Source organism: Vicia villosa, linkage group LG5 (genome assembly GCF_029867415.1).
Source record: "Vicia villosa cultivar HV-30 ecotype Madison, WI linkage group LG5, Vvil1.0, whole genome shotgun sequence".
Lineage (NCBI taxonomy): Eukaryota > Viridiplantae > Streptophyta > Magnoliopsida > Fabales > Fabaceae > Vicia > Vicia villosa.
In genome coordinates, this window is record NC_081184.1 from 131,046,813 (window position 1) to 131,072,759 (window position 25,947).

General features: G+C 34.5%; 2 protein-coding genes across 4 annotated transcripts; one reads left to right on the forward strand and one right to left on the reverse strand.

The window, feature by feature from the left end:
* Window positions 1–11,301: 11,301 nt before the first annotated feature.
* Window positions 11,302–17,323, forward strand: LOC131602509 (cyclin-T1-3-like). Of its 3 annotated transcripts, none has more exons than XM_058874641.1 (7): window positions 11,302–11,461; window positions 12,552–12,850; window positions 13,292–13,373; window positions 14,664–14,798; window positions 15,252–15,427; window positions 15,518–15,669; window positions 15,954–17,323. In XM_058874641.1, exons 2-7 carry the CDS (start codon window positions 12,621–12,623, stop codon window positions 17,027–17,029), a joined length of 1,851 nt encoding a protein of 616 aa, XP_058730624.1. In that variant the 5' UTR covers window positions 11,302–11,461; window positions 12,552–12,620; the 3' UTR covers window positions 17,030–17,323. The 3 variants fall into 3 exon arrangements, with proteins under 3 accessions (XP_058730624.1, XP_058730623.1, XP_058730625.1); XM_058874640.1 differs by having other exon boundaries at window positions 11,302–11,457; XM_058874642.1 differs by lacking the exons at window positions 11,302–11,461; window positions 13,292–13,373 and having other exon boundaries at window positions 12,715–12,850.
* A 181-nt stretch (window positions 17,324–17,504) lies between these two features.
* LOC131602510 (LOB domain-containing protein 4-like) lies at window positions 17,505–21,678 on the reverse strand. Its single transcript, XM_058874643.1, has 2 exons — window positions 21,331–21,678; window positions 17,505–18,783 (listed from the first exon to the last, which is right to left on the reverse strand). The coding sequence occupies exons 1-2, from the start codon at window positions 21,511–21,513 to the stop codon at window positions 18,445–18,447; spliced, it is 522 nt and encodes a 173-aa protein (XP_058730626.1). The 5' UTR covers window positions 21,514–21,678; the 3' UTR covers window positions 17,505–18,444.
* Between the last annotated feature and the right edge of the window lie 4,269 nt (window positions 21,679–25,947).

The window sequence follows — 25,947 nt, forward strand, 5'->3', positions numbered from 1 at the left end:
ATTTGATCTTGTTCAGCCCCAGGAGGATTGGTTCAGGGAGACCATCCTCGGGTCCAGACTTGTGGGATTTTGTTGTTCTGGTTATGGGACTAGCAGCCACGACATGCAGGGGGCATTTTTCGAGAGATGACATAAGGAAACGTCATCTTTTCACTTCCCTGTTAGGGAGATGACAATCACATTTGATGACGTCGCACGCATGCTACACCTTTCTATTAGAGGGAGGTTACTTAACCACACCCGGATCAGTCGTAATGAAGCGATTGAATGGATGGTCGAATATCAGGGAGCTCAACCAAAACATTCTTTTGACCGGTGTTCCTTAACTAATGGAGCTCATGCCAAATTCTCCTTCCAGGCGGCACTATTTGAAGAGCACATGAATGCGGAAGAAGCATCCACGAGCGAGGCAATGGTTTTTTTGTTCAGTACTACCGTGTTTGTGCTTTGCGGTGTTACTTCATGTTCTTGGTTGGTACGCCCATTTTTATGGACAAAAGTGCAACCTACATGGATGTTGCATACCTCTAGTACTTCTTTGATTTGAATACAGTTAGCAAGTGGAATTGGAGGGCCGACTGTTTGGTATACCTATACCAAAAGTTGAATGAAGCTTCTAACTGGAGGACAAGGAAATTGACAAGCTCTTGCACACTACTGACGGTACTTTTCATTCAAAGTATTAATTTTAATTTGGTATTACTATTTTATTCTTACATAGCTCTTATTCATTTTTCAAGGATGAATCATTTTTTACTTCCACCGCATTCATGGTTTCTACATTAATGAGGAGTATCGTGAAAAGCTATTGCGAGTTGCCTTGTATATCTTGTAAAGAGGGAATAACATTGTGTTGTTGTTTCGTGTGTAACTTGACCGGAGTGTTCATGATGACATAAACTGGATGCCTTACGAGGATATAAGGAGATGGCCCCTTCGACCCATCTCATTATACTCAAGGTAGTTGGCATATGGGAGTAACATTATGGTCAAATATCTTCCTGAGCGATGCATGCGACAATTTGGCTATGTGCAGACCATCTCCGGATCTCCCTTTTTGACTGCTCCTGACACCATTGTCTACCAGGATCTCGATGACATCTTTCAGGACTGGGAGCATCGTATGGTGCCGGAGGAGTATCAGATGATGCCAGCATAGAGAAATTGGCATTGTGTGGAGGGATACATGACATGATTCTACACACGGTGTCACACCCTATCATGATACTACACGCTCCTGTACATCCACCTAGGCTAACTCATGAGGAGATCTTGGACAACCAGTAAGCCTAAGATGACCATGCCACTGATGTCTTGTCGATTTATCAACGTATAGAATTGATTGGGTAAGACACTTTGGACTTAGGGGGGATTGAGAGAGGCGGTCCTGAAGCAATGGCCTTTGTATAAATGATGGTTAGTGAGGCATCAAGTGTTGTAGGATACATGAGGCAGAGGAGGGGTCAATGGATTAGGATTAGGCATACGCAGTAGACTATACCTTTTTTTTTAATTTCCCGATGTATTAATTTTATATTTCGTACTTTTTGAACAACATTTGTAGTACTTTTCGCTATATTAGAACAATATTACCTACCTTCATTGTGATTTTTTTATTGTTTTTCGTTTGCGGGTTTATTAACGGTTTAACCAAATTACAGATCAAACCGACATTGATTCTTTTAAAAAAAAGTAAAAAAACAATTCTATTTATATCAATCATTCTATTCAACCATGTTTTTGGAGATGCATATCCGAAACGTCTTTGGATGTTTTCTAGAGATGCATATTCAAACCACTTTTTTTTAAAATTCATTATGGTGTGTTCGAAGATGCATCTCCAAAGGGTAATTTGAAGTTTTCAAAGGTGTGGTTCACCCTATAAGGGTGTATTAAGAAATTCACTTTTTTAATACTTATAAAAATTTTAAATAGTATTATAAATTTGGACTGAGGGATTAATTATGGGAAATGTCCATTCCACCCTTATAACACAACCATAAAAAGACTAAAATATCCCTAGCGTCCAATTTCGAACACACCTTTTTATACACAATTGAAGTAAAAATGGTGAGAAATCTTATGTAAGAGATTAATCCGGAGATGCATCTTCGTATGCACGAAATGTTGATTTGGAGACGCATCTTCGAAATTCCCCATAGTTAATTAGTCAGTGAATTTTTCGGAGATACATCTCCGAAAAATGCTCTAGAAGATCAAAAAAGAAATAAGCTGAAACAACAATAGCATAATGAAAATCACAAAACTTAAATTAATTTCAAAATAAATATTACACAAATAAACATTACATAAAATTAAAATTAAATGTTATTGAAAATAGTTAGTTCGGGACGTTGCAACATTCTTATAATATCGTCGACTGATCTTTGAATTGATGCATACATTTCAATCGGACCATTTGTTGAGTAACGCTAAAAGATACTCCACATCACCTTTAAATCATCATATGTCTTCAGTTCAAGCAATGTGAATTATGTCTTCCTATCGTTGTCACTCGAGGGTGAATAGTACTTGATCTTAACAACTCTTTTATTTCCTAGATATTGTAGGAGAGTGTTTAGTTTGATTTTCTGATCGATCAGAAGTATGTTCCCGCAGATCTGAAATTCAAATGGGGTGTTCTGCCATTGAAATACACATAAGCAAGATGAAGATAGATATACATTTTGGTTCGTGTAAAGAAAATGGACTGGAGACCCTATTTATAGAACTTGTAGAGCAATAAGGACCTCATATACATGATCAATTTTTAATGAAACACTTCAAAGATACATCTCCGGATCCGCCTTATTTTTTCAAAAAATAAGGGTCACTCCAGAGTTGCATGTATGGATGATTTCTTATTTTGTATTTTTTAATAAATAAAGGACCTCATATACATGATCAAGTGTGAATGAAATACTTCGAAAATACATCTTGGGATCCGCTTTATTTTAAACAAAAATAAGAGTCGCTCCAGAGTTGCATTTCCGAATGATTTCCTGTTTTGGATTTTTAATCAATTAATGAGTATACAGAGATGCATTTTCAGATCTACCAAAAAATTATGCAGAAAAACATAACCATAGTTATGCAGAGCAGAATTTGAAAAAACAAAAATTGTCCAAAAAATAGCACCCAATTTTACAACATTAAGCCGTTTGTTACTTACAAAAAATGTGTTACATTGTTAGATTACAATTAAAATGTATCAAAAGTTGAGCCACCACCTAAATTAACTAGTGGCTCTATCTTCGATCTTTCCATATTTGCTTTCGTTCAATGTCGTTCAACTTGGTGAACTCTTCGATCCTTTCAAGAAAGTGATTTGGCCATATTTCAGCATCTTGTTTGAAATGTATCTTTCACTCCAGTGATGTCATTGGTATATGACATCACAGTTTTAAATAAACCTGAACAAAATATTTTATTTTTGATAATCAACCAATACACATGATGCGTTCAGATGGATTATGAGGTGGCTTACTCTGAAGTGGAAAGAATGTTTTTGAGAAACCATATAATGTTAAATCAATGCACACCCTATCATAAGCACTTGCTTTAAGATGTCCCATTTCCGGAAAACACGTCCATTTATCAAACAAAGTCGAACCACTAAAACAATGAATAAGAGCATTGAGAATTGTATCGTAATTTGCTTTATTCTCATATAGTTTTGTGTATGATTTCCTATGCATCGTCATCTCTTGTCAGTCAAAGCATGGTTATACATACCAGAAGTTACATTAGTTTTCCATGACTCATCCTCCATATGATATCTGCGCAATTTAAACAGACACTCATATTTCCTCGTTTCCGTGTCATCTCATTTTAAATTCTTAATCTTTGAGTGGTACGTGCCACTTTTTCACATATCATTGTTACAAATGATTTTCTTCTATCCAAACCATTCTTGGACCTTCCAATTACAACGCCAAACCCCAATTTTCTAGCCTCCATACAGACTTATTGTAACATATCTTCATGAACAAAAAAACTTCTTTATTTGTAAATTATGCACGAACATCTACCTCTACAACGACCGGTCGAGCATCCAGTTTAACATCATTATTCACTTCTTCCAATTAAACGGCATCATTCACTTTATCTGGTTTAATATCATGCTTCACTTCGACCGGTTTAACATCCACACTCACAATAGCTTTAGGAAACATATGTGGGTGCACCATATCTACTACCACAAAAATAAGAAAAATAATGTGAAAATTTAGACTATCGGAGAAATTCGGAGATGCACTTCCAAACCATCTATAAATTATTCCCGAGATGTATCTCCGTACTCGACGATCTTTTTTTCAGCTTCAACAATAGATTAATGCAAGAAATAAGGGATGAAATGAATAATTTTTACTTGCAATTTCAGCTTATTTTGCTCCTTTTGAAGTGATGAAATACAATAATAATGTTTTGGTGTTGAAAAGATGGTTGGGAATGAGAGTGTTTTTTTCAAGGGTTTTTGCAATGGAAGCTTACTTAAGCTTGAAGAGGAAGCTCATGCAAGAAGGTGTTTTATCATTCTTCGCACTGGGCATATTTGGAGATGCATCTTCAGAAATATCACTAAATCATTTTCAAAATCAATTGCTAAATAAAAAAACAACTTTAATAGTTGTCTCTTCCAGAATGTGAAGCATGGAGATAATCTCTCATAAAAATTCGTCCAGGATGTAATTCTCTCGTTCGACGAGCCATTGAACCACAGTCGGACTGGTCCAATAAAAGTTAATGCAAATAGTTCGCACTTAGAGGTGTCGCCAATGCTAAAGTAATTCATCCAGTCATTGACGAGTTTCACGTGTTCGTCGGGATTTCCCTTTCCATCATATTCGCCCAACTTTGGCAGCTTATTTATGGATTTTGGTATCATGATTTCCAAAATCCTAACAGCTAGTGGATGCCCCGATCCTCTCGGGGCTCCAAGGAGGAATCAAATGCTTATTGCTCTGAAGCCAATGTTTTAGTTAAGGAGCTTCATCTCTCTTTGCTTCAGACGATTCCAAGACGACAATATGAGTCTTTATGGACGCAACTTCTCAGATGATGTTTTCTCGAGGTGGAGCGTCGTGGAGGCTTTCTTTAAGGCCTTGTAGCCTTCCATTAAATACATTTGATTTTTTTTGTCGAGCGATATTGTACACATTATTCAACAGTTTGTTAGCACCTTGCACTTTGAGGTTTGCTTGCAACACCTAGAGGCCAATCAAGACTCCTCGTTGCAATACTTGAGGTGGAACAAGAGGATTAATCGGAGTAACTTAAACAAATCTAGCTATCAGTGAATCCTGAACCAGATCTGGATGCAATAGAATCGCTTCTCCCAGATTCACAATACCTTGTGCAGGAGGTATAAGAGGTTCAACGATTGCTACTAGAGTAGCAACGACAATTTCACGCGCATAAGCGACTTTGTATGCGGTAGTAGAACGATTAGCTTTAGTAGAGATGTAAATGAATATCAATGGGGAGATTAGGATGATACATGTGTCCGTCCCGTTGGATAAATATGATATCCATATCTAGGGATGTCAATTTCCATTTGTTAATGGGGATCCCTGTAGGAAATACTGTTCGGAGCACCGAAGTTGAGGATTATTTCCCCGCGGGGCCGAGGATGTAGGAAAAAGTTCCCCCGATGACACTTTGAGGGCGGAGATTGGGAAAATATTCTCCGCCCTGTGGATTCCCCTAATCCGACCATATTATTTAACTTTATATTTTATATATCATACAATATATAATTAAATAGTTTTACATAAAAATATTAATGTATTAGAAAATGAAGAGTCATTAGTGGATCATTTTATTTTTATGTTTTAGTGTATAATATATTGTTTCACTACCCAACTACCCAACCCTAGAAAATGCATCCAATACATAGAATATACACACGATCTCCTCCTTTCCTTTTCTCAATTATCTATGTCTCCTTCATTCATCATCTTCTCTGTTCTCATCATCATCAGAACAACCACTTTCCTTTGTTCACTGTGCTTATGATAATTATTTTTCAAATTCACTTTATGTCTATTAGTAACATATTTTTCAGTCAATTAATAAACTAGTAGCTATAGATTTGCCACACTCACACATAATCACTCACTTGCGCTAGATGACAGCACTATTGTGGTAGTAAATTAGCGGAAGCTTGGTAGCAACAAGTTATACTAAGTTATTTTTATAGAAAAAAAATTAGCAACAACAAGTATTTTTGCTTTCCTTTTTGTTATTGATGCAAGATGTATTTTTATTTTTTTTAAAATGCAAAATATCTGTGTTAATTTAATAAAAAAAGGGAAAAAAAAAGAAAATACTAGTGTCATAGTTTTGATAGACAAGTATAGAAATTTTTTTAAGATTCGATCTCCATGGGGATCAAGGGGATGGGGGAAAATTGTATTAAATAACTGTTGTTGTATGTATTTTAAAATATAAAAAATGCAGCAGTAGAACAACAACAACAAGATTCGAACACATGACAATGCGCTACATACAACATTGTTGTATTAAACAATCGTTGTTGTATGTCTTTTGATAAAATATATAAAATTCAACAGTAAAACAACAACAATAACAAGATTCGAACTCATGACCATGCGCCACTTTTTACCACGGTTGGAACTTCCAAGCGTGGTGAAAAGTGGCTCAAAATAAATAAAAAATAAAATAGTAGGTGCCAGGATTTGAACTCATGACCAGGTGCTACTTTTCACCATGGTTGGAAGTTCCAACTGTGGTGAAAAGTGAGCTTAAAAATGAAAATAAAAGAAAAATGCCTAATTGAATAGATTCTACCTCGGTGGATCCTTTGGATGAGGTGAAGTAAAATTCTGCGGCGCTACGAAAAGTATTTTTTGTAGTAGTGGAAGTATCTTCTGAACATTCCCCACCCTGTTGACATCTCTATCTGTATCCATTCCATGTCCGTGCGAGTATCCGCTAAACGGGTAATCCACGAGTTTTAGGTATCCGCAAATATTTATAGATATCCATGGATAATATTTTTTTCTAAAACTATTGTGGGTTAGTTATGGTAGAAGAGTGGGCGACATATGAGTAGGAAGAGAGGCATTGGTTTGACATAGGAAGGGCGAGACTGATTCGTTGAAAGGTGGCATTGTTGAAGTGAGGTTTAGAGTACAGAAGAAGCTTAAATATGAAATAACCAATCAATTTATATGAAATGTAAAAGGTTATTTTCAAATAAAACTTTAAAAAAATACTAGAAGACTAATTTATAGAAGACAAAAAAAAACAAAGTAAAATAAACTAATGATGTTTAGATAACTTTATAATTAGTTAACAAATATGGATATACGGGGACACGGGTATCATTAAGCCCATATCCATATCCATTAAAAAAGGTATTTAAATATTCATTTATTTTATTTGCAAATTCTATTAAACTACCCGCCTCGTACCCGTGGTGAATTTTATCCGCTGATATCTACGGGTACGATTTCTTTTGTCATCCTTAAGCTTTAGGTCCAACCATCACTTGAAGTCTTATAAACTAGATATTTGGAAATTTGAAGAGTCAGGATTGAGGTGATGATTGATTGAATCAAAGCACGATGGATTTTTGAATTCGATTCAAAATGCTCTTGATTCGGTGACACAACGAGGTTACAAGCTGATGAATCTAAGAGCAAACATGAAATCGTGAAAAAAGTAGGAATTAGAAGACGATTCCCATAGACGTCGCCATTATTCTATTTTGGAACCAGAAATGAGCTGAGAATCGATGATGACGGTGGATCAAAGCTTTCAATGTAGTGGACTGGAGGGACATACAAGGTTAACACTCCAATGCTCAAGTCAGTATATGAAGAAGAAAAATGAAGTGAAATTGGATTGAAAACTACTAACTTCAGTTTAACGCATTCTCCATATATAGATAGGAAAATAATAAACTCGCTATTTGTTATGAGAGAATTGTGAAAAGGCGTTGGTTGTAAATGCAGTTGAGATTCTTTGCAATCATCAAGATAACAATGCTCGTGTGCTGAAAAAATTCTAGTAGGAATGTGATCTCTTCGTGGTGGTTTGCCCGAGTCGATATAACATGCTCAAAACAATATATATATATATATATATATATAAATCAATATTTTCCATTTTTCCAATTTTTTTTTATTATCAAATATAATATAACTTATAATGAAAAGGGAGAGGAGCATAGTAGTATATGACTTCGAATTGATTACATTTTATTTATTCACCTTTAAAAAGTTGGAATTTTAGTCATTGAACTAAATACACGACCAAAAACAAAATAAAATTTATTAATAAAAAATAATTAATAAAATAAAAAACAAAAAATAAAGATATCCATAAAAAAATCTAATTAATAATATCAATATTTGTCATTTCAGTCGCTAGACTTACGTAATTTTTTATTAAACAACAAAAGAAATTGGAGAATATATGGGAGTAATATTTTCAGAATCTCTTCCCCCACCCCATGTGTCTCTTATGCACCATTTGAGTTGGCTAAAATGTCCCCTGCTTCCGTAGATGTACATCCGAAAGCACTTTTTTTTTTGTTTAACGTTGTTTTGTTCTGTAGATGCACCTACAAAAGACTTTCTGAGATGAATCTACGGAAGCATTTCATGTTATATTCGCGCCAAACTCTTCTCCTCCCTCATTCTTCACTTTTCATTTCAACCTCTCAATCTCTCTCAATATCAAAAATCAAACTTCCACCAAAATCCGTTGTTTTCTCTTGAGTTCGGCTTTGGACATCAACATCAACTATCAACACATTCCAACATCTTCAAAACTCAATTTAATCGGTAAGTTTTCGAGTTTTCGAGTTATTTTCGAGTTTTCCCGTAATAGAGTTAGAATTCAATTTTTAGGTGTAGAAATCATTTCATTGTTTTAGAAATGTAGTTTAGAGACAATGTAGGTATTTTTGGATGTGTAAAACGGACGATCAAGCCACCGAAATGGGGTTTTTAACCCTCTAGAACAGTGACAGGCATCATTATTGCGTTTGAGATATTTCAGAACCTTCCGTAGAGGCATCTATGAAGAAGTGAAACGTTAGGTCATTCTGTAGATGCACCTACGAAAGAAATCTAGTATTTTGAAAAGTATGTACTTCCGTAGATGCTATGCTGCTCACTATGAGACTGTTCCGTGGGATGACGTTGCCCTATATTCTAGATGGTTGACTGCAAGTTTGACTATCACTGTTTGTTTTCTTCCGGAGCGCGTCATGCGGCAGTTCGGGTACTGTCAATGATACCTCGCGACCATATTGTCTCCACTCCTATCTTGATGACCCGTCGACAGATAGAGGAGGTCTTTGCAGATTGGGAGCATCACATGGTTCTTGCCGAGGCTTGGGCGACCACATCAGAGAAAGACTAGAGCTGCGTTGACGAGTACATCACCTTATATTACAGAGTTTCAAACCCATACATGATCCCCTCTATAGCGAGATCACCACCCAGACCAGCTCACATGGAGATTTTGCAGACTCATCAGTCTCAAATAGACCGCACTGACGATGCTCTTCCTCGGTGTCGTGAGATAGTTGACATGACGTGGACAAGCATTGCCGATGGTTTCTTCTCTGAGGGGTCTGATGGCAGACGTGTAGTGGAGGGTATCATAAGGGTGGCAGAGGAGGCATTTTTGTATCGTATAAGTTATGTCAAGATAGGTGGGGCACTTGACGGTAGAGACAGGGTAGCCAGCAGACGGCGTAGTGGACGCAAAGACGGAGGCGGGGCCAGAGGCAATGGAGATGCGTAGGATGATGATTGACACACACAGTAGTGGTGCATGTGATTTTTTTGATATCTGTATTTTGATTTCATTTATGTATGTTACTTTGATTATGTATTCGACGATTTATATATTCGACATTATGGCCGACAATTTATACGATGTATTTTTTTTGGCGTACCATTTCCTATTGTCTATAAATTGTATTACTTTAATTTACTATAATTTGATTTTCCTTAGATGTTATAAAACTTGAGTTTTGAAGTGAAATACATATGATTTGAAAATATAGCAGAATGTTCCGTAGATACATCTACGGAACACTCTGTTTTTAACATGTTCCGTAGATGTAGCTATAGAAGAATTGCTAAACTGAAATAATTTGAATTTTTCCAACATTTACTATAATTTTAACGCTTTCGTAGATGTACCTACGAAAAAAATTAATTTTTTTTTTAAAAAAAGTGCTTCCGAAAATGCATCTATAAAAGCTGAGAACATTATTGATATTTCGCTAAATATATGAGATATTCAGCTATGATATTCAAAAGGTGTATTGAGATATTCTCAATATTTTTTTCCGTCCAAAAATATGCAATCTTTTTCTTGATCAGGATTCAGGATTAAAGGATAATGCAAAATCTAATCTATATTCTATAGCTTCTGTTAGGGGTGTTCGCGGGCCGGTTTGGTTCGGTTTTGAGAGAATCCGATACCCAAACCGATTAAAATTAAATGGATTGGTTTGGATTGAATTTACAAATTATTGCGATAAAGCCCAAACCAAACCGATCCGAGAAACAACGGATTGGTTTGGGTTGGATTGATCGGGTAGATAAAATAAATGCAAAAATATTTTAAAAAAATAACTTATTTACAAAAATTAATTTTTCATAATATTATAAAAAATATAATATTAATAGTGTTCAAATTTAATTATACTAGAAATTTTTCTCTAATAGATTCAAAAATACCTGACAAGAAAAATATCTAAGATTAAGAGTTATGAATCTATAACTAGTTATTTGAATTAATATGATAATGAATGTGTTTCATAATTTTATGTTCATTTATCACATTACACTATCAATTTTCTAATAACGAATTAAAATAGCATAACTTGTCCACACACAACATTTTATTTTTTTTCTTATTGAAGTTGAATGCTTGGTAGTAATTTTCATGATAATTGATTATGGTTGGTTTGGGTTGCGCTTGCGGGTAGAAAACTGAAAATCCGATGCCCGAACCGATTGTCATTGGATTTCATTGGTTTGGTTCGGTTCTTGCCCGAACTGAAAAAATATCCAACCCAAACACTATAGTTTGGTTCGGATTCTGGTTTGGTTCGGATTTACCCGAACCAATGAACACCCCTAGCTTCTGTGACTGTATTTAATATATTTAACTACCTCATAATAATAGATTCATGTATTTATTACTTTTAAAAAGAAAAATGTAAGAAATAATAATAAAATAATAGAGGACGCGGTGGTATATAAAAATATTAATATAAAACAATATTAATTTGGGATACTAGTAACTGGGTGGACAGTGAAAAAGGAAAAACAAAAAACGAAACACAAATAACGTGGTAGCGATAGCGAGGGCATTCGATCGATCCTTCAACTTTCCTGCATCTTGCGACGAGTCCCACAAATTATCGACAAAGCTTGCAATTGACGAGGTTTCTTTCTGGTATGTATGTTATTTCCCTGCGATTTCGTTTTTCTTTTATCTCATCTTGGTGCGTTTTTCTTTCTCGTTTCATCGATGCGTTTTTCCGATCCATCTATCGCTTTATCTTTATTCATATATACATGCATTGCAATTTTCAATTTCAATTTGTTCGCTATGAATTCATCTTTTTTGGGCTTAATTTTGTTATTCTCAATCAATTTGTTTGTTTGTTGAAACCCTATCGGAGCTATTTATCGAATGCGTTTGTTTTCTTTCCAAAAGATTTTTTTTTTTATAAAATTTAATCTGGGTGGTGGAATTTGTATATTGAATGTTGCCTCTTTCTTTTCCTTTGTCAAATTTTATTCAAGTTGTAAAACGCAAATTAGGGTTTGGTCTATCAAGAACAGGCGGCGGTTTTGAACATTAGGCAAATTTATGTTTTTGTAACTTTTTCCTTATGTCTCTGATCTCATTATCGTTTTCCATGTGGGAATTTGTTTAAAGGTAGTGTTTCCTTTTTCCTCTTTGTTAATTAGATAAAAAACTTCGAGATTATTGGGTTCGATAGTTTGATTCCACTCCGCTCCGTTCATTTTATGATATCCAATCACAATCCAAGAGGAGTTCTTGTAGCTTTAATTAGCGCTGTATATTCTAGTCGTGTCTAAGAGGAGTTCTTGTAGCTTTAATTAGTGTTGTAAATACTAGTCGTGTCTAAGAAGAGTTCTTATAGCTTTAATTAGTGTTGATAATACAGTTTTGTATTGTGTAATATTTTGTTTAAAATAAATTTGGCCTGTTAGGTATAACATAGTCTATTTAAACTGTTCAGAGATTGTAACCTAATTAGTTCTGAAATAATACTCATGGTAATACTTTTTCAAGAGGGAGTGCATATATATAATGATGCGGGGAAACATTCTCTCTCAATACCAACTCAAATCTCTAAACCTTTTTAATTAATTTTGTATGTTTGTTTCACTTTCTTTATCATGATATTTTTTGATGATGTTTATTTTTCTCACGAGCATACAGTTTCAGCATCTCTGTTATAATACTTTAAATTCTTGGTCAATGATATTCATTGTTATTTTATAAATATCCTCCAGAATCTTTCTGCTAGTTGATGCTGAGCAAGTGATACAGAATTAACTGAGTCAACAGTGTAACTTACACACATGGCAGCACACGTGTCTGGAGAGTTGCCAAATCATGGGGCATCTGATGAAAACCCTTGTAAAGGTTCTTTAGACAAGCAACAGGAAGCCCTGGGTCACTGGTATATGTCTCGAAAAGACATGGAAGAAAATGCCCCATCAAGAAAGGATGGAATCGACCTGAAGAAAGAGACATATCTGCGCAAGTCATATTGCACATTCTTACAAGATTTAGGCATGCGACTTAAAGTGTAAGTTTTATGTGATTGTTATTACTAAAAATATTTTATTAATATTTATCCAGAGTTAGATACTTATTATGTGTTTAGAATTGCTTTGAGGGGTTGTATGTTTCATTTCATCTTAATGTTTTTAAATTTCGTCTCATGTCCATACAACTATGTGTCTTAATGGTACACCAACTATGCAATTTTATAGCACTGAGTTTTATGATAGCTTATTTTTTTGCAATTTGATTGCCATTTTTCCTATTGTGCATTGTACTTCTGATCTAGTATTATGTTTATATTTATGGTCTTTGACTTACCAAAAATATAGTTAGTCTTTGCAAGATGAATGCCAATTTCCTTTTATATGTACTTGGGCTTTGTCATTATGCCTTAAATATTTATTTCCTAATCTTGAAAGTCAATTGGAGGTTTGCATATTGACGGTAACTTCATCCCCTGCAGGCCTCAAGTAACTATAGCAACGGCCGTAATATTCTGTCATCGTTTCTTTCTTAGACAATCTCATGCAAAGAACGACAGAAGGGTGGGTTGTTATGCTTTTAAATAGATATTTTATAGGCATTTTACCACTGATTTTTTATGAGTTGCATTTTGATTTAGTATAGCATGTTTGTTCGATTACCATTGTGGAGAACCACATACAATGAGTACAACAAACAAAATAATTATCATAATAATTTTATGTGAGTTGTTTATAATTTGATTTTCAATGCTTGGTAATGCTGTGTTGGGGATATATGGTGGATGTTTTTTGTTTTTCAATATTGGCATTTTCAACTGTAAAATGCCTGTTTGGTTTTGGAGTTTTTCTAGCAAATGAAAGTTCAACACATTAGTCTTTCAATTGACTTGTGATATGATCACCTAGAAATTGTGTCTTGATTTCTAGAGATGGTCAAAGTTGTTATGAGACTATGTGTGAAATCCCACATCAACTGGAGACATGGCCAAAGTAGTCTTTATGAGCCCTGGGCTAATGTCAAATTATACCTTAAGCTAGCTTTTGGTTGATGAGTAAAGTTATATCCTAAAGATATCAGAAATTTGTGAAAACGGATATGCTAATTACAGTTTCAGTTGTTTAAAATATGGCAAAGCATTAATGCTGCTTATTCTTGCAAAGCTCTAGTTGGTATTTCTTGCATTTATGTATTATGCTTTCTCAATATTGATTTTTTTGTTTGCATTTGTATTCTGAAAAACCGTTATACTGACTGACATTTGTTGTTCTTCAATAGGGATTTGTAATCATAGATTTCTCGTTTCTTTTGAATAATGTTTTTATGTTGAGTTTGTTCCTTTTTCTTAACGAAGTGTAGCGTAGCAGAGATGAGAATGTTGCATTGGATGTGTGGCAAGACTAGATAGGATAAAATTAGAAATGACAACATTAGAGAAAGAGAGTTGGGGTAGCACCTATAGTAGAAAAGATGGTGGAATGGAAACTAGGCTTTGGTGGTTTAGTCATGTAGGGAGAAGATTTATGAATTCTGTTGTAAGAAGAGTAGATCAGATGAAGTGTAATCAAACCAGAGGAATACCTAAAATAACTATAAGAGAGATTATTAAGAAAGATCTCGAGATTAATAAGTTGGATAGAAGCATGGTTTTTGATAGAACATTATGGTGTAGCCTGATCCATGCACCAACCCTACTAATTGCGAAGGCTTGGTTCAAGTATTTGTGGAAGTTGATTGTGGTTATGTTCCAAGTTTATATTAAGATAATGACATTGATAGATTTAAAACCTGTATAAACTTAAAGTGTACTTACTTGAAATCTCATACTCCGATTGATGCATATCTTTTTGCAGACAATTGCCACAGTTTGCATGTTTTTGGCTGGAAAGGTTGAGGAGACTCCTCGTCCTCTTAAGGATGTTATTATCATTTCTTATGAGATGATTCACAAGAAGGACCCGGAAGCTGCACACAGGATAAAACAGAAGGTGTTTTATTACTGATGGTGTTTTCATCAATTCTTTTCTATGTATAGACATCCCAATTTCTTGATTTATCTTAGATCTTATTGCTACCACTATTGCCTTCAGCATTTCTTTTCTATGGTATCATTAGAGTAGAACTAGTTGCAATTTGTTTGTAATTTAGACCGCCAAATTTGAAATTTTGGTCAGATTATATTTGAAATCATAGAGAGTACTATAGTATTAATAAATAGAATTGGTTGCATGGAATTTTGTCATTTAGCAAACATTTTTCTTGGGACACTATTTTATTGGATAGTTGCTCTGATTCGATCCGATGAACTCAAACTGCCGTATATTAAAAGTATCTCCTTGTTAGATTTTGGACGCTCGTTTATTAACCCCGCTCTGTGTTTCGTTCCTGGTTCCACGACCCTATTATATTTGTTTGTTAAATAGAATTTGTAAATGATGCAGGAAGTATATGAGCAGCAGAAAGAATTAATTTTACTTGGAGAGAGGGTTGTACTTGCCACTTTAGGTTTTGACTTGAATGTCCAACATCCATACAAGCCCCTTGTCGAGGCCATAAAGAAGTTCAATGTTGCAAAGAATGCCCTTGCACAAGTTGCGTGGAATTTTGTTAATGATGGGTATGGATCCAATTTCTACTCGTTCTAATTTAACTTTGTTGAATACATTTTAATAGTTTTTTTGTTCACACACTGGAAAGTGGCTTTCAGGCTGAGGACATCACTCTGCCTGCAATTTAAGCCACATCATATTGCGGCAGGTGCCATTTTCCTTGCTGCCAAGTTCCTGAAAGTGAAGCTTCCGTCAGATGGTGAGAAGGTTTGGTGGCAGGAGTTTGATGTCACCCCACGCCAATTGGAGGGTGGGTGTCATCCCCTCAATTCATTTGCATATTAAGAAAGTTGATCCAATTGGATGGTCTTGCATGTTCTTGTGGCTTAATGCAATATAATAATCTCTTGTACTGTCTTGTTATATAATGTTTTATCCCTGTTTTTAGATAAGTTAAGCATTTTCATTATAGTACAGGCTCACTGTTATGCCGTGGGTAGTTTGCTGCTGTTATTTAACCAAGGGGCTATCCTTTTGTTTTTCTCTCAATGCTTTTGTATATCCTTCTGAGTCGTTGTTGTTTTTCTCTTGCAGAAGTTAGCAATCAAATGTTGGAACTCTATGAGCAGAATAGAATTCCACAATCACAAGGAAATGAAACAGAAGGGGCTACTGCAGGAGGGGTGAGAGCTTCCTCAAAGGCTCCTGCGACGAGTGAGGAGCCGGCCTCAAAACAAATTGCATCTCATTCAGCTCCTCAACGCACATCTGTGGAAAATAATGCAGCGCCACTTGCAGGAACAGAAAACCAAAGCAATGATGGTAGTGCAGAAATGGGTAGTGACATTACTGATCACAAGATAGACTTGGAAACCAGGGATTCTCAGACCTCAGAAAAGTTGCCCGATAAAGATAACCAGAGAGAAGTGGCAAATAGATCTATCTCTGGAGCTGAACGAGTAGTTTCTGGAGACCAAGATAAAATGGTTGGTACAGAGGAGGCTGCAGAATTAGGAAGGAGTGATGATACATCATACAAGTTTAGCTTTAATGTTGGTCGAAATCTGGAGCTTCGGGAAGGCCCACTTTCACCCAAAGAAGCAATCAAGATGATTGACAAAGACAAGGTAAAGGCCGCTCTAGAAAAAAGGAGAAAGGAACGAGGTGAAATGACAATAAAGGAAGATGTAATGGATGAGGATGCTCTTATTGAGAGGGAGCTTGAAAATGGAGTTGAAATGACAAAGAAGGTGATTGACAAAGACAAGGTAAAGGCTGCGTTAGAAAAAATGAAAAAGGTACGCGGTGAAATGACAATAAAGAAAGATGTAATGGATGAGGATGATCTCATTGAGAAAGAGCTTGAAGATGGAGTTGAGCTAGCAGTCGAGAATGAGAAAAATAAGCGAGAGAGAAGTCAGAGCTGGTCTAAGCCTGACGATGAAAGTCACAGTGAGGACCTTGAGGAAACTAGAGATGAGAGTCAGATGGGCTTGAAAGGGAAATCACAGAAAGACAGGAATGGATGCAATGCAGAAGAAGGGGAGATGATAGACGATGCTTCATCCATGTTGAACAATCGCAAGAGAAAGATGAGTAGCCCTCCAGCCAGTCAACCAGAGTTGAAGAAACGTCTTGATTCTAGTTATTACAACGATCTTTCTGAATAAGGAAATGTGAAGGGTTATACAGGCAGGGAAGGTGAATATTCTACCGTCTATTTGCTTATTGTGATAAGGAATTGATAACTCTGGATGCTCTTGTTTACCTCAGACATTTCTTAATTATGGATTGGGATGCCTCAATTTTGGTAGTGCAATTAATAGCTCATGCTTTCTTTGGGGGGATGTTTTGAGAATTTCACGCTGTTGTCCAGGGTGTGCCTCAATTTTGGTAGTAATGCAATTTCATAGCTTACCTTGTTAATGAATTTTCACTCGGAATTAGAATGGGATTGGTACTAATCTAGTAGCCTTTTTCTATAAAAGTTTTAACAAACAAAATTAAATTGCGTTAAGTATTAAATTCCTATAGTTTAGCATATCTAAGAAATATACTAAACAAGCTCTGTAAATAATAATTCATCACATTTTTACACTAATTTATATACTAACTATCAAAGTCATGATTTTTAAAATGTTCAACTTAATCATATCTGCGTTTATATGAATAATATTCTTATTTTGCGAAGTTCTTTAATACGGATGTTTTATATAAAGTTGCATTAACTAATTTAATTACTTAAACATAATTCAAGCTTAAAGAAACATTACCGATAAGTAGGGACTAGGGAGAGTATAATATCCTCACTGCTAAGAAAATACCACTACTAACTTTAGTGTTAATATTTGTCGTTAAAAAGGGTATTATTGATGTCGTTAGTTGAACTAATCAAGAAGCGTGTGTAGCACATTATGTAGTGGTTTTCTTTTTTAATGCTCAAATGACCTTTCAATGATGTAAAAAACAAAAGTATACATAGAAGAAGACATAAACCAAAAAGAACAAAAGGTAAAGAAAACAAGACAACATGATAACTCATAATTGTATAGCAATACCCCAACATTACAAAGAAGTAGCAATACTTGTGAAAAACTAAGTAAATGCCAACAAGTGCATCTTCCTTGTAAAATCCAAAACATAAAGTCAAACATCACTAGAAAGAACAACAATACAAAACTCAATCCTTTCTTTTAACCATGAAAAATCCACAATCCAACCATATAACCTTGCCCTTAACACAATGTCAAATGGTAATATATATTTACACTACCAAACTAAATCTCATCAATCATCAATGAGAAATCTATAACCAAACTAAATCAAGCGGGCGAACGGCCTCCGCCACCACTGCTTCTAGAGTCCTAGCTCTATTCTACTAAATTATAAATTTTTTAGATGAGTTGAATTTCAGAGACTCGTCAGAACCAAAGTAGGTCTAACGTGTCTCTAGGTTTAAAAGTGAAACTGGTAGAAGACATTACTTCAAAAAAATAATGTGTCCCTCCTTTGTTTTTGTATAGTCTAAATAGATACTAGTAGTATATAAAATTATATATTTTTTAACCATAGTAGTTGTATTGCATCACCACATTGAATCAGCATAACCACCTTGGTCCACCACCATGTCCATATCAAAGATATGTTTGGCTTGTGATTCATTGATCTTAGATGATGGAGAGCCACTATAGGTTGGGCTAGTTGGGCTATGTCCTGCACTGTTCCAAAAAGATGATGCAGTTTGGCGCACCCTTAGGTGCACAGCCTCAGCTTGAGCCACAGCCAATTGGGTTTGAAGAACATCAATTTGTTGCTGAAGTGACGAAATTGCCCCTACACAACCATACACAGGGTCTCTAACCCTTGCATTTGCTTCATACACCATGCTACTCACTGCATCTCCTCTTTGATGTTCAGGTAAGTCCTGCAAATTAAAAAATTTATTAATATTTGTAATGTGTTAGAAATTGTGACATGAGTTTGACAATGAAATGAGAATTTTTTTTTCAATAGTTGGATATGAAATTGACTTTATATGAGACAACTTCACGTGGTGTATGTGTAGAAGGATAATGTTACTTGAATATTTTGTAATGTAATTTCCTAATGGTGCCAAATAGAAAGTGAAGATCTTGTGTTTGTGCTTGACTCTGACTTTTGGGGGGCAACACCACGTTTAGAAGCTACTATTGGTTGGCCCAATACATGATGAAAGTAAAAACAAAATAAATATATATTAAGAGTCTATGATAATATATGAATTTTATTTTCATTTTAAAAAATATTTTTATAAGGTTGAGTTACGTCCAATTATATTAAAAACCCGCAAAATATATCACTTGACGGAGCAGATATAGTTGAAGGTGCGAGACTAAAACTTTGATCTTTTTTTAAAATATAATAACTTATGTAAGAAAGCACGAGTGGACACATTTAATTTGAGGTGCGGATTTAAAATTTTGACTCGTCCTATAAAAAAATGCGAGCCAGACCCGTTTTACCAACTTACTATTCATTTTCTGTTATTTGGTCACTCAATTTTTAGTTCTAAGCTAGAGATATTCAATATTTTTTGTAGGATTGAATTAAAATCAGTCATATTTTCAATAATAATAAGAAACATATTAACTTTTAAAAATGTAATGCTATTGTTATTGGTTTGTCTTATTGATTATTTTATGGATCACATGGCAGACCAAAAGATGAGACAGACCTAATGTTGGAATATGAAAAAAATTGAAAAGAGACAAAGAGATTAGGACGTACGATGTGAGGTTTGAACGCGCCGAATGTTTAACCTTTTCTACCTTTTCTAATTTTTCAAAGGCTTGCTATTATTTATTATATAGTAAAAAAATTATATATTACTTGGAAAAAGCCATGCTAGTGTAGTGTGTGTGGACATGGCTTTTGGTTACCTCCAAAACTAGTTTTACTATATTAGCTAAAGAAAACAATAAAATTCAGAAAAAGATTGCAATGTGAATATGTATGATCTGTGATGCATCCTTCAATTTCATTCAAACTAGTTTAGTATATTTTTGAGAAAAGTATCTTCATGTAGGTTGCATTTTTCTCAAATGAAAAAAGTGTACTCACAAATGAGAAAAAAATAGTTATATAAAGACTAAGTTAATTTAATGTTGAAAAAAATTGTTGCAGACCTCAACACTAAAGAGTGCTCAGGTCAGAGATCGTATATACGACCTCTGATTAAATTGGAAAACACTACCACCGTCATCTCATCTAAGTTTTTTTGGTGTAGACCACAAAATTTTGAGTATATATAATTTGAGATGCATGCAAGAGCTTAAGAAATATGAAAACATGTAATAAACAAGAAGAATAACATAGTTATGTGATTAATTACTTTTTTTTTGTAGTATTTCAAAAACAAATTTAAAGTTGAGATATAATATAATAAAGTACAAAATTAAAAATCAATGATGTTAAACCTTTATTTCTAAAAAGAAGTTAGAAGAATATGGATGTGGATGTGGGGATTCAATTCAAGTATGGTCAAAGAAGGGAAAGCGCCACTAGTAGTCAATAAAATAAAAGAAGACAAAATAGAAAGAGGAAAGGGCCACTCGTCTATGCAAGGCCATTAAATTTTTGTTTTCTATTTTATGCCAAATTCCTATAAATAAAATTCGATTATTTAGAGGCTTCAACATGTGCAAGAACTAACCAATTAACAAAATTTGTATTTATTTTGAATCAAATACAAAACATTTTATATTCATGGTTAAAAAATTATTAGTTCATAATTATTAACAATTTATTTAATTTATTATTATGAGTTGAACTCTAAATCAATAATTCACATTTATTTAGTTCAACTAACAAATATCAACTAACAAACGGACAAATAAATATCAACTAACAAATAACGGTCCGTTAGTCTAATCACCCGTATCTTACCACTTCTTTAATGTGTCTCATCTCTTCTTCAATTAAATCAACTATATAATATTTTGATTTTTTTATTTTAGAAAAAAAAATACACATTGTAAAATAATTTTACATTATCAATCAATTATCATTATGTATTCTACCAAATTACTTTAATATTTTAAAATTAATTATATTTTTAATATTTTTAAATTAATTATATGACATAGCTGAATGACGTATCTCTATTAAATAATAGTATAAAATTATTTTATATAACTATAATATCTTTAATATTTCTTTTTATAAATAAGTTTGTTTTCTTTCAAATATACCGTTTCACACTTCATCTAATAAAAGTGTCGGTGAACTTTGTGTATCTCAAATAACATTAATCTATTCTACACTAGTTTATATTTTTTAAAATTATAATATATATTGAAAAAAAGTATTTTCTGAAAATGGTAGTTTTATCACATCATTCTTATTAATTTTAGAGACAAATTAATTTTGGTCAACATCACCTAAAAATGTCAAAATTAGTTTATATGTGAAATATATAATGTAAAATATATACCTGAAGCATTTTGTTGACATTGCTAGCACCAAAGACTTTATGAACATTAGCAAACTTGTGAGGTTCGTCGGCAGGGAAATAAGGAGCAAAGACACAATCTTGAGCACATCTTCTTCTTAGAAGTTTGCATGCAGCACAGGGTGAAGCTGCTCCTTGTTTTCTACCTCCACCACTTTCTTTCATTCTTTCAAACTATAACTATCTAACTATCAGTATCTAATAAGACATATGAAAGATGTTAGTGGAAGAGGGAGGTATTTATATATATATGGAAAGAAAGAAAAAAGAAAAGTGAAAGGTAATTAAGAGTTGAAAGGGCGTGTGGGGAAAATGGAGAGCAATGTAGGGACTAGGAAGAGTGGCCTGCTGCATTATATAATAATTTTGGATCAAAAAGAGCAAAACGGCATGGTACCACTATTCCATGTGGGTCCCTATCCCTACTCAAATCCTCTTCCTTCTTGTGAGACATACCGAGTCCAAAATGAAAAAGAACTTTGTAGACGCTTCTATTTTGTTAATTTCTAAAGGCAACTTCTCATCTCATCGCACCCTTACTCTTTTTTTAGTTAGATATGAAATTTTTAAAATATCCTCTAAGAGAGATGTATCTTTGAACGCACTAAATCTTCATTTTATTTATAAGTTAATTTGAAGACATTTTCGAAGAGTTTTGTAGGGTGTGGTCGGAGATACATCTTCGAATACACTTTTTTTTATTTAAAAAATCAAGATTTAGATATGCATCTCTGAATTAGGTGAACATATTTAAAGCTCGTGCCAGAGTCTTCATTTTTTTCTTCTTCATTTTTCAAAAACTCAACTTTCTCTCTACCACACTCTACCTATTTCCAGTTCCCACTCAATGTCAAGTTTTGAAGCAACATTTACTTGTATCTTGCAATTCCTAACTCCCTTTACCTACTGCATTCAACATCAGATCACTCTACACTCTCATCAAGACATTTTTTAGTACGTTTCTCATTTAGCTTATTTTGATTTTTTATTAACATATTAGCTCAAATAGGTTAGTTTTAATGTATTAGATAGCATTAGCATTTGAAATAGATTATGTGTAGACTCTGTTTTTATGAATATGATATGAGTTTCGATGATACTTGGATGGCTAGGGCAGTTGCAGAAAAGTTTCTGCCATTGAAGCTGAACGAAGTTATTTTCGAAGATGTATCTCCGAAGTGTTCCCTTACAGGTTTTCGGAGATACATCTCTGAACCTTTTTCTTGCTCATATATTAATCATGTTTGTTATATTTTTCTAAGCGTTATGGCTGAAAACAACAAAAAGATGAGACTCTAGTGACCCACCCTAATCGCGTTTGCTCGTCGCGAGAGGGCTCGTCAGCATGAACAGGTTAAAGCCGTCCCTCCTCTGCCTCACGATAGGGAGGCGTCGACCTCTAGGAGTTGACTATCACGGGGGTCAAGATCCCAGAGTCGTGCGTACCATGATGAGGATGCCCCAATTGCAGAGCAGGTTCCAGTTGCTGAGGATGTCCCAATTGCCGACTTTTTTCAAGAAGGCCCACAAACACTTCTTTATTGATATACTTTGGAGAGCATTTGGCTTCGCATGTCAAAAACGAAGAGGTATATTTTTGAACGATGCTATTTTTTATTTTGTAATCAAATTCAATTCAACTGAGACTGTTATATTTTATTTTCAACAGGAACGTGAATGTTTGAAGTCTGTGAACCATGCAAGAAATATTCACAATCTTTATCAGCCTAAGGAAGAGTGGTTCTAAAATGCACTCCAGAACTCCGGGCTTGCAGGTCTTTGCGCTTTTAGGTACACCACCATCATTCATGGAATGCAGGCTGTATTTGCTGAGAGATGACATAGCAAAACACCATCTTTCCACCTCCCTATTGGTGAAACGAGTATTACATTAAATGATGTAGCTTACCTCCTATACCTTCCCATCAGAGGAAGGTTGCTTGATCATTCTAAGATCAGCAGGGCCAATGCAGTGGATATGATATCGGCTTATTTGGGAGGTGACCCTATGTAACTCCTCTAAATCCATATAAATTATATTACATAAATTAGAGTAAAACATGAATATCAAAGAGGGCGTCACATGTATTTCAAAATTCAATAAAAGAAAACATCATATAATCCCTGGTCATGTTTGTAACACACGTTTACTAAAATCCATGATAAATCATAAGCATACATGATCCCATTCAATTTCAGAAAATATAAAACATTTTCTCCCAGACCGTACTAAGCTAACGTGCGAAAAACAAGAAAAATCAGTTTCAGACAACATTTTGTCCAACACGTTTTTTCGATTAAAAACCATCCGAAACATCGATTTAATTATGGAAACAAGTTATTATAACATGTACATATCATATAGAACCATTTAGTATCATAAAAACATAAATTTTTGACATTGATTTCATCACCTATTTTCAAACCCTAAGAATCAAAACTTATGAAAATGATGAACAATTCCCAATCTCATGGAATAACAACATTCTAGCATACATACATCATATAAAAACACGTATCAACACCAAAAATATGTCTCAATCACCAATTTCATGATATTTCAATCAAACTGTAACATGTTAAACTAGAAACTCAAAATTCCCAATCCTAACATGTTTCTAATCATTATTTACTATTATATAAACCCATAATCAAGAAATCCCACCCTTACCTTGATGATTTCCCTTTCTAAGTTAGCTTCCTTTTCTTTCTCCTCTCTCTCTCTTCTTTTTCTTCTTTTCATCACTTCTCTCACTATCTTTTCTCTTTTCCTTATTTTGTGAAAAACTCACTAACTTTTTAGTTCTCTAATGGGCTTAACAATAACACCCTGTTATTTCTAATACTAATCCAACATAGGTCCAATTAGTCATTTTCTCACTTCTAACCAAAACCACACATAACCCAAATAATTCACAAAACATAAATATAATTAATCATTATACTTCATAATAATTAATAAACTAAACAGTTAACAAAATAATAATTAAAATAATAACTATTAAAAAACAGGAAGTTACAACTCTCCCCCACTTAAAAGATTTGCGTCCTCAAAAATATACCTTGAATGAGTAACTCAGAATAAGAATATCTCATCTTACTCTCGAGTTCCCAAGTCACGTTCCCACCTGCCCGGTCCTCCCCAAGCCACCTCCACCAAACAAATCTCTTTGCCACAAAGTTGTTTCAACTCTCATTCTTCAATCCTCATAGGTAATTTCTCCAAAGTAAGGTTATCCCTCACTTGCACATCAGCTACTTGGACTACATGCGAAAGATCCACAATGTACCTCCTCAACTGAGACACATGAAACACATCGTGCAGGTTAGCAAGTGACGGCGTCATATCGATCTGATAAGCTACCTCTCATACTCTCTTCAAGATCTCATAAGGTCTAATAAAACGCGGCGTCAAATTATGCAACTTCAATGCTCTTCCAACACCCGTTACCGAAGTAACTCTAAGAAACATATCGTCTCCAACCTAAAATTTTAGCGCTTTCCTCCTCTTATCATGATAACTCTTCCGACGACTTGGAGAAGCCTTCATCTTCTCCAAAATCATCTTAATCTTATCCGCAGTCTCTTGAATTATCTTAAGTCCAACCACATCACTCTCTCCTGACTCGTACCAACATAAAGGCGTCCTACACCTCCTACCATACAAAACCTCAAAAGGTGCCATCCCAATACTCGAATAGAAATTGTTATTATAAGTGAACTCAATCAAAGAAAAATAATTTTCCCAAATATGACCTTGTTCAAAAACAAGCTCTCAAAATACCCTCAAGAGACTGAATCGTCTTCTCTGTCTGACCATCAGTTTGTGGATGATAAGCTGAACTCAAACGCAACTTAGTACCCAAAGCACTTTGCAAACCTTCCCAAAATCTAGAGGTAAATCTCGGATCTCTATATGAAATAATACTAGAATGAATACCATACAAACAAACAATTCTCTCAACATAAAGCTTTGCAAGCCTCTCCACCGGATAATCCATTATTTTCGGAATAAAGTGAGCTGATTTCGTCAATCTATCCACAATAATTCAAATCGCATGCAAAAAGTTATTAGGGTTGAAGAATTTTTTTGCAGGAGCTTGGTTTTATTCAAAACAAATATGTGTTATTTGTTGATAGTCAAAACGCTATTCATCTTGATAAGAATCCGACTTTTCATAATAGGAACAAACACATGGATGTGTGATATCATTGGATACATGTTGTTTTGGATGCTAAGTTGTTAGATTTAGCTAAATTTCATACAAATGATAATGGTTATGATATGATGACTAAAACGTTACCAAGAGGAAAATTTGAAGCTTGTTGTGATATCGCCAGTTTGATGATTTCCTCCACATAGTTGTGGGGGGAGATTCGTTAGGTTTGGGCTCCCTTCCTAAGTAGAGAAAATTCCTAATATGAATAGTCCATTTGTCTCACTTATTTAAGAGGAGCGCGTAAATTTAGGGTTAAGATTTGAGCTGTAAAAATGGGCTAGCCCATATGGCTCGGCCCGAAAAATCATTGGGCTTGGGCCTTAAATATAGAGCCCATATTTTCAAGGCTTTTTTAGTCCAGCCCTGAAAAATCCCACTA

Bases quoted from the DNA above. Each gene is read 5' to 3' on its own strand.
- LOC131602510 (XM_058874643.1), bottom strand. From the start codon at position 21,513: ATGAAAGAAAGTGGTGGAGGTAGAAAACAAGGAGCAGCTTCACCCTGT. The intron at 18,784-21,330 runs GTATATATTTTA...TTTAATTTGCAG, and splicing joins ATGTCAACAAAATGCTTCAG to GACTTACCTGAACATCAAAG.
- LOC131602509 (XM_058874641.1), top strand. From the start codon at position 12,621: ATGGCAGCACACGTGTCTGGAGAGTTGCCAAATCATGGGGCATCTGAT. The intron at 13,374-14,663 runs GTGGGTTGTTAT...ATCTTTTTGCAG, and splicing joins ATGCAAAGAACGACAGAAGG to ACAATTGCCACAGTTTGCAT. The intron at 15,428-15,517 runs GTATGGATCCAA...AGTGGCTTTCAG, and splicing joins TGGAATTTTGTTAATGATGG to GCTGAGGACATCACTCTGCC.